The sequence below is a fragment of the Salvelinus namaycush genome, unplaced genomic scaffold (genome assembly GCF_016432855.1).
Source record: "Salvelinus namaycush isolate Seneca unplaced genomic scaffold, SaNama_1.0 Scaffold1917, whole genome shotgun sequence".
NCBI classification, from domain to species: domain Eukaryota; kingdom Metazoa; phylum Chordata; class Actinopteri; order Salmoniformes; family Salmonidae; genus Salvelinus; species Salvelinus namaycush.
This window is the reverse complement of record NW_024058694.1, coordinates 15,948-25,417: the sequence shown is the minus strand read 5'-3', so window position 1 is coordinate 25,417 and position 9,470 is coordinate 15,948. Positions and strand designations below refer to the sequence as shown.

Genomic DNA, 9,470 nt, shown 5'->3' with positions numbered 1-9,470 from the left:
AGTTGAGGCATCTATTTCTAAAACTAGACACTCTAATGTACTCTTGCTCAGTTGTGCACCGGGGTCTCCCACTCTTTCTATTCTGGTTATTGCCAGTTTGCACTGTTCTGTGGAATAGTACACAGCGTTGTACGAGATCTTCAGTTTCTTGGCAATTTATTGCACGGAATAGCCTTATTTTCTCAGAACAAGAATAGGCTGACGAGTTTCAGAATAAAGTTCTTTGTTTCTGGCCATTTTGAGCCTGTATCAAACCCACACATGCTGATGCTCTAGATACCCAACCAGTCTAAAGGCCAGTTTTATTGCTTCTTTAATCAGAACAGTTTTCAGCTGTGCTAACGTAATTGCAAAAGGGTTTTCTAATGATCAATTAGCCTTTTAAAATGATACATTTGGATTAGCTAACAATGTGCCATTGGAACGCAGAAGTTATGGTTGCTGATAATGGGCCTCTGTACAACTATGTACAGTTGAAGTCGGAAGATTACGTACACTTAGGTTGGAGTCATTAAAACTCGTTATTTCAACCGCTCCACAAATTTCTTGTTAACAAACTATAGTTTTGGCAAGTCGGTTAGGACACCTACTGTGTGCATGACACAGTAGGTGTGTCACTTTTCCAACAATTGTTTACAAACGGATTATTTCACAATTCCAGTGGGTCAGAAGTTTACATACACTAAGTTGACTGTGTCTTTAATAAACAGCTTCAAAAATTCCAGAAAATGATGTCATGGCTTTAGAAGCTTCTGATAAGCTAATTGACATAATTTTAGTCAATTGGAGGTGTACCTGTGGATATATTTCAAGGCCTACCTTGAAACTCAGTGCATCTTTGCTTGACATCATGGGAAAATCAAAATAAATCAGCCAAGACTTCAGAAAAAAATTGTGGGCCTCCACAAGTCTGGTTCATCCTTGGGAGTAATTTCTGAACACCTGAAGGTACCACGTTCATCTGTACAACCAATAGTATGCAAATACAAACACCATGGGACCATGCAGCCGTCATACCGCTCAGGAAGGAGACGCGTTCTGTCTTCTAGAGATGAGCGTACTTTGGTGCAAAAAGTGAAAATCAATCCCAGAACAACAGCAAAGGACCATGTGAAAATGCTGTAGGAAACGTACAAAGTATCTATATCCACAGTAAAACGAGTCCTATCTCAACATAACCTGAAAAGCCGCTCAGCAAGGAAGAAGCCACTGCTCCAAAACCGCCATAAAAAAGCCAGACTACGGTTTGCAACTGCACATGGGGACAAAGACTGTACTTTTTAAAGAAATGTCTTCTGCTCTGATGAAACAAAAATAAAACTGTTTGGCCATAATGACCATTATGTTTGGAGGAAAAAGGGGGAGGCTTGCAAGCCAAAGAACACCATCCCAACCGTGAAGCACGGGGGTTGCAGCATCATGTTGTGGGGGGCTTTGCTGCAGGAGGGACTGGTGAACTTCACAAAATAGATGGTTGCATGAGTGAGGAAAAGTACGTGGATATATTGAAGCAACATCTCAACACATCAGTCAGGAAGTTAAAGCTTGGTCGCAAATGGGTCTTCCAAATGGACAATGACCACGAGCATACTTCCAAAGTTGTGGCAAAATGGCTTAAGGACAACAAAGTCAAGGTATTGGAGTGGCCATCACAAAGCCCTGACTTCAATCCTAAAGAAAATTTGTGTGCAGAACTGAAAAAGCATGTGCGAGCAAGTAGGCCTACAAACCTGACTCAGTTACAGTTCTGTCAGGAGGAATGGGCCAAAATTCATCCAATTTATTGTGGGAAGCTTGTGGAAGGCTACCCAAAATGTTTGACTCAAGTTAAATAATTTAAAGGCAATGCTACCAAATACTAATTGAGTGTATGTAAACTTCTGACCCACTGGGAACGTGAAGAAATAAAAACTGAAATTAATCTTGATTATTCTGACATTTCACATTCTTAAAATATAGTGGTGATCCTAACTGACCTAAGACAGGGAATTTTTACTAGGATTAAATGTCAGGAATTGTTTCAAGCGGAGTTTAAATGTATTTGGCTAAGGTGTATGTAAACTTCCGACATCAACTGTAGATAATCTACTAAAAATCTGCCTTTTCCAGCTACAATAGTTTACATTATCTACACTCTGATGAAGTTGATATTTTAATGGACAAAAAGGCTTTCAAAAACAAGGACATTTCTAAGTGACCACAAACTTTTTCTGTCTAAGTCCTGTGTTACAGCATCATCGTTTTTAAATAATTTGTTGCCTAGCTAGTCAGCCAAGTTTTATACCTTAATCACCATTAATTTAAGTCGTCTCTCCTTCTATGCTAGATCTACTTCATCTCTGATCCCACCTTGGGATGTATGATGAGCATAGCTGAGAAGGTCCATTATAGAATGAAATAGAACACTGCAAGAAACATCACACTGACTGGATTCTTTTCAGTCTAGGTCATTTTATTTATTTCCAAGACAAGTGCAGTGGAATAGGCCTAATTCAAGGCAGCAAGAGCACACAGGACAAATTAAACTACTGCCTGCTGCTGAACACACGTATAATACATCAGAAAGCTTTAAGGGACTAGTTCAACTTATTCATTGTTGAGAAGTTAAAATGTCAGTGCCATTTGTGTTGGAATCTTCAGTCGACAGCAGCAGTGTTGAAATCTTTGATGGTGTAATAAATGCTAAACTGTGCATTGTTATTCTGTGAAAGACAGGACATGAACATGGTTAGAATACAGCATGAGAATGACTGCATTTACAAAGGCAGCCCAACTCTGATATTTTTCCTGTCTCTGTGTGTGCATGTCTTTACCACATTGATAGAGTTTAAGGCGTGTTATGTCCAGGGGGCTCAGGTGATTTCTCTGTCCAATCTGGACTCCACTCTTCTTGGAGCCAATAGTGGGGTTCCGGTTTGATGAGAAGTAGTATCTGCCAGGAGAAACCCAACAATGGGGGATTAGAGGACTTGCTACTTTAACAAGGACTGCGTCACAATGCCACCCCATTCCCAATATAGTGCACATAGTTTGACCAGAGCCCAGGTAAAAAATAGTGACCTAAATAGGGATCCACTTGGTAAGCACCGGGAAATGTTACTGGAGCTGGATACTGTACAGAGGCCCAGTAAAACTAATATGTACTTATTGCTAGCAGTTTAAAAACAAGGTGAGTAAAATTAGGACTTTAGTGGGAATAAGGAGGAGAGGAGTGTGACTGACGTTCCGTAGTGCATTATGGAGTCGTAGTCATAGGGCAGGTCCTGAGTGTCTCCTTTCTTCACCACAAAGTTCTTTGCTTTTCCTGGAAGACAGAGTTACAAGAGGTAGATTGTGTGACTGGTGGATGCTACACAATTCAAGGCATGAATATTGCATCTTACCTAATGAACCCCATAGCAGGTGGTAACATAAAACAGCCTACAAGTTCAAGAGCTTACATGTTACCCCATTACGGGCAGTAACTGTAGATGACAAGGTAGCGTTATCCATGTCAGGGGAATTTAGCGAAACAAGGTCCAGCATTCACGTCAGGGGAACAAAGCAGGGGTGAAACTTAGGTGCAAATCAATACGATATGTGGCTCTGTTCACGCCAGGGACAATGAGTTGACCTCAGTTAAACTCCACATAATAGCATTTCCATGTGTTGCACTCGCATTCAGTAGTCTATGAATTACATAAGTCTGCACAGTATTGGCATCAAACACAAGAACACTCATGGTTCCTGATGTGAGATTCTCTGGTGTTTACAGAACTGGTGCTGTGAGATTAGGATATCAGGACCTGCTTAGACAAAGCAATTTTAACAGTAAAGCAAAGGGTCACAATGTATGGGGCCATTAATGGCTCCAGTATTTCCGTTATATTAAGTACATGAATGGAACGTTAAGGCATAAATGTATGTAAGCCTGTATTCTTTTTTTAAACTAATGTCGTTCTGTCCTTGTGCTGTACTGTCTATTAAATGTTATATAGCGTTTCATGTTGTGTGGACCCCAGGAAGAGTAGCTGCTGCTTAGGCAGTACCTAATAAAATACTAAATGTCAATAGTTATTCTATACGGTCTTCACTCCAGACCACAAAAAGCTGAATCTGGTATGTTAGTGTTGGGCTGGTACAAAAGCTTACACACTGCAGCGCTCCATGGGATAAATTGACCAGCCCAGCCCCTGATCCACAAGCAATGCCCGTGAGGTGGTGTAGTATGTTTGTTGGTGCGAGTTACCTGGGACCACATTGTCCCACTGTATGGTGACGTATTGGTCACGGTCAGGCCGTGTGTGTTCGTGGTGCAGGCCCAGGGCATGCATCAGCTCATGACACAGGTTCCCCACATTGCAGGCTCTACCGAAGTACAGAGGCTGGGCCCCACCCTGAAGTCCTACATACGAAGCACAGCTAGAGTTAAGTGAAGAATGAGAAAAAGGTGAGAGAAGGGGGAGGAGAGAAATGAAGGAAAAATAGGGGATGACGGGAAGAGGGGAAAAAATAGCAGATTGAACAGAGGAAAAGGAAGGAGAGGTTGTGAGTTAACTGTAAACTGCTGGGAAGGAGAGAATGTGTTAATGTGCCCACTTTGGACTCACCCTGTCCCAGAGATGAACTCGATGTAGTTAATCTCATTGGTGTATTCGTGGAAGCGGATACACGTCTGGTCTGAAATGAGCTTGAACGCTGCTAGTATGGTTCTCTTTCTGTCCACTGTGTGGATCAGAGACAATCTACCATTAGACGGTGCATACCATTCCCACCAGCGGTGTAAAGTACTTAAGTAGTTTCGGGTATCTGTGCTTTTACTTCACTACATTCCTAAAGAAAATAATGTACTTTTTACTCCATACATTTCACCTGACACCCAAAAGTACTTGTTACATTTTGAATGCTTAGCAGTACAGGAAAATGGTCCAATTCACACACTTAAGAAAACACATGGTCATCCCTTCTGTCTCTGATCTGGCAGACTCACAAAACACAAGTGCATCTTTTGTAAATTATGTCTGAGTGTTGAGTATGCCCCCGGCTATCCACTCATTTTAAAACAAGAAAATGATGCCGCCTGCTTTGCTTAATAGAAGGAATTTGAAACTTAAGTATATTTAGAACCAAATACTTTTACTCAAGTAGTATTTTACTGGGTGACTTACTTGAGTAATGTTTTTTTAAGGTATCTATACTTTTACTCAAGTACGACAATTGGGTACTTTTCCCACCACTGATTCCCACTGTATTAAAAAACATCTAGTGTTACAGTGTTCATCTCTCCTACTGTATTCGACACTGACCGAGATCATCGTTGATCTTGTAGGGGATAGAAGTGACGCCTTCTTTCTCTGGCCAAAGTGACTTCACAGCTAATCGGTCTTCCTGTAGGACAAATCAACACCTCGTCTTAAATCCAGATTTCGGTAGAGTATAGGCCTCAGATATTAATTCATTCAATTATTTCTGCGTTTCCAGAAATTATTTCTTAAAATTATGAATTAGAAACCTTTTCAGTGTCAACTTAAATGACTAAAACCAGATTACCTATATAGAAAAGGTAACGGAGCAATATACACAGTGTACAAAACATAAGGAACACCTGCTCTTTCCATGACAGACTGACCAAGTGAAGGCTTTGATCCTTATTGAAGCCACCTGTTAAATCCACTTCAAATCAGTGTATATGAAGGGTAGGACCAGGTTAAAAGGAGGCTTGTTAAGCCTTGAGACATGGATCGTGTATCTGTGCCATTCAGAGGGTGAATGGGAAAGACAAAAACATTTAAGTACGTTTGAACAGGGTATGGTAGTAGGTGCTAGATTCATCAATTTGAGTGTCAAGGACTGCAACGTTGCTGGGTTTTTCACACTCAGTTTTCCGTGTGTCAAGGATGGACCACCACCCAAAGGACATCCGGCCAACGGCAGGCCAATGATCGAAAACGGGTCATTTATGTTAGAGGACAAAGGAGGCTGACACGAATTGTGCCGAGCAATAGTTAGTCAACTGACAGTCAAGTATAACATTGATGCCCAAAGACCCATAAAATATTTCACAACTTATAGTACATTTTTACATTTTAGTCATTTAGCAGACGCTCTTATCCAGAGCGACTTACAGTAGAGTGCATACATTTTATTACATTTTTTACATACTGAGACAAGGATATCCCTACCGGCCAAACCCTCCCTAACCCGGACGACGCTATGACAATTGTGCGTCGCCCCACGGACCTCCCGGTTGCGGCCGGCTGCGACAGAGCCTGGGCGTGAACCCAGAGACTCTGGTGGCGCAGCTAGCACTGCGATGCAGTGCCCTAGACCACTGCGCCACCCGGGAGGTCTGTACCTTGACACGAATGGGGTATGACACCCAAAACCTTACAGAATTCCACCAAGAAACTGTGGTTGCAGTGAGCTAAGAAACACTGGTGATTTGGAAAAACGTTGTCTGGTCTGATGAACACCGGTTCTTGACGTTTCACGCTGATGGGATGACTAGGGTATGGAGAAACCCACGGGTACATGCATCTATCATGCCACTTGTCAACATTGCAGGCTGGTGAGTGGTGGTGGTGTCTTGCTGTGGGGTGCATTTTCATGGCACAAATTGGGCCCCATGATTTAAGTGGAGCAAAGTTTGAATGGCACAGGATATCTCAACAGCATTGAAAAGCTGGTGCATCCCTTCATAGCAGCAGAGTATCCATCTACAAATATAATTTTTTTCAGCATGATAATGCACCATCTCCGAAGGCTAGGATTGTCTAGGAACGGTTCCATGAACATGACAGTGAATTTAGCTTACTGCAGTGGCCTGACCAGTCACCAGATCTCAATCCAATTAAGCATCTGTGGGATGAGATGGAACAAGTCATTTCAGAGTAGAGATCCACTACCAGCCAACTTGGCAGAACAGTGGGAAGCATTGGCGAAATCATGGGAACAGCATTCCTGTGGAACACTTGACACCTTGTAGAGTCCATGCCCCGACAAATAGAGGCTGTTCTAAGGGCAAAAGGGGGTGCATCTCAATATTAGGAATGTGTTCCTAGTGTTTTGTACACTCAGAATATATTTTTTATAAGATGTGATAACTAATATTCACCTAAATAAATTCTAAAAAACACATTCTGGGAGAATCTAAAATGGCATGAATGGGGGCCCCATTGATTTTATAATGATTGAGTCACTCAGAGCATAAGAACAAGCAATATGCCTTGGGAAAATGTGTTTACACTGGCCTACACATAGTACCCCTTAATGTCAAAGTGGAATTATTTTTCAATTTGAACACTAATTATAAATGAAAAGCTAAAACATCTTGAGTCAATAAATATTCAACCCTTCGTTATGGCAAGCCTAAATAAGTTCAGGAGGAAAAGTGTGCTGAACAAGTCAACTATGTGCATTGACTTACTGTGCAATAGTTTCCAGCATGATTTTTGAATGACTACCTCATAACTGTACCCCACGCATACCATTATCTTTAAGGTCCCTCAGTCGAGTAGTGAATTACAAACTTACCCGTAGAGTAAATTCAAATGTAATTTTAGTCAACATTCTGTCTTGAACGATTGTCCAGTCATTAGTTTCAGGCTGTGTATACCAGAAGTTGGTATCACAGTTTGATTGATTCATCATCCTAAAACACAGTAACAGGACCTAGGCAATAGGGATCATAGACTCACCGAAATCATAATGTCTCCCTCCACAATAGCAATGTCGAACTGTAAGTCCTCTGTAACAGAGACAGAGGGTCTGAAACAACCACACTGACATGACATGTACTGGTTACAAGTCACTACCTCCAGTGCCATTAATAAAGTCCAAACCTCATGATAGAGGTCCAGGATAGTGCACTTCATCTAATGAATGTGTTACCTTCTCTGGTTTCAGCCATTTTAACCCAGTCATTTTGTCTGTAACGTGGCCCCATTGAGGCAGTAGAATCTAAAGGGAATTGTTAACATTAAACACATTTTGCAATATTTTATTTTTGATAGATAAGGCATGAACTCCAAGACAACCAATGGAATTGTTTCTTTAGGCCCACCACGCCAAAAGATTGACTTGAGAATCACAGTAGAGGCCTACCTGTGTCAGTGAAAGTCACATTTGTAGAATTGTTGATGGGGTTTGTAGAATTGTACACTGAAATACAGAAAGAAAATATTATAAAGAGGAACAGAACAACAGTTTTGCAGTGGGGCTGGCCTACATGAAATAACAATGGATTAGAGGCCTAGCTTTCAGCCTGTCACCTAACGAAATGACTGGTCCCCAATGCAGCCCTGCTTACCTGTGGCAGGGAAAGCAGAATTTGAAGTAGTAGCATTTGTGAAATTGGCGATGGGAACACTGCCCACTGAAATACACATGGGTAACATAATACATGTTACATAATAACATGATGCACCAATTAGCGTCCTCAGTGAGACTGGCCTGGCCTACCTCAAATGGACAACAGTCAAAAATAGGATATCACGAAAACAAAATGACTGGTCCTACCTTGGACAAACCAGATGAGAATCAGAAACCAAACCATGTTGCAACAACGATTGTCCCCCAAGATTTGGGAGAAAACAACCAAAGAAACAGCACAAACAAATGTGTGCAATAGCTCTCCTTCCAGTCAAATAGTGGGCAGGGCAGCAATCACAAAAGAACAGGTGCATTCTCCTTCTTCTCCTTCTTCTTCTTCGGTGAGGTTTAAAGACGGTTGGCATCCAATATGTTGCATTATCGCCCTCTACTGAACTATAGTATGAATCCATTACCTTTGTGATACAACATGGGAAAGGGGAAACGTGAAAAATGTAATGACTCTACTAACTAACCCTACACTCATTAAAACCCATCACCTTATTCCACTACTTTAACCCTGTCTTATCCTACCCCAGGCCAACGACCCGAGAGGGCGAGACACTACTACTCAACACACCCTGTAACAATTCTGAAATCGAATCTCGTACCCCCAAGTACATCTCTGCAGCTGCCACCACAACATCTATTTTCTATGACTTACGTGTCATCTCTGCGGTACAGCTGATAACAATTGCTATGAATGCTAAGCCAACCTCACTGAAACATATATCACTCATTGGCCTATCCCTCTGTTCTGGCAAAGATCTACTATTCACAGGGATCCTCTCAGAATCCCTCACACTTGATCCACCCTCCACTACCTTCTACACTTCCTCTGCATACAACACCTTCTACCCCTTCCATTTCACCTCCAGAACTCAAACTGGTGTCCGGCTGTTAGTGGAATTAAATAATTCCTCTAATGTACTCATTAATTAAATTCAATCTGTCTATTTATAAGAATTTGTAAGATACTTATTAACATAAAATAGACAGGATACAGTCTTATCAAAATTAGATAATAGTGTTTATTCTCGGAGCACGCTGCCATTTGATCATAAACACAGGTTTATATACAAGATATGACGTCATAGGTTACAGAATTAAGTCTCATTGTC

General features: G+C 41.4%; 1 protein-coding gene across 1 annotated transcript; it reads right to left on the bottom strand.

Moving 5' to 3' along the window:
- Window positions 1–2,697: 2,697 nt before the first annotated feature.
- LOC120037841 (astacin-like metalloprotease toxin 5) lies at window positions 2,698–8,533 on the bottom strand. The gene is made up of 10 exons (XM_038983812.1): window positions 8,497–8,533; window positions 8,288–8,353; window positions 8,083–8,139; window positions 7,677–7,726; window positions 5,286–5,367; window positions 4,590–4,704; window positions 4,229–4,401; window positions 3,223–3,304; window positions 2,814–2,932; window positions 2,698–2,702 (listed from the first exon to the last, which is right to left on the bottom strand). Exons 1-10 carry the CDS (start codon window positions 8,531–8,533, stop codon window positions 2,698–2,700), a joined length of 786 nt encoding a protein of 261 aa, XP_038839740.1.
- Window positions 8,534–9,470: the final 937 nt, after the last annotated feature.

What these genes read in the sequence shown, in the direction of transcription:
- LOC120037841 (XM_038983812.1), bottom strand. Translation starts at nt 8,533, where the DNA reads ATGGTTTGGTTTCTGATTCTCATCTGGTTTGTCCAAG. An exon ending in AGGGAGACATTATGATTTCG is followed by an intron (nt 5,368 to 7,676) that starts GTGAGTCTATGA and finishes TTTGTCCTACAG; the next exon opens with GAAGACCGATTAGCTGTGAA. An exon ending in CAAGATCAACGATGATCTCG is followed by an intron (nt 4,705 to 5,285) that starts GTCAGTGTCGAA and finishes TGATCCACACAG; the next exon opens with TGGACAGAAAGAGAACCATA.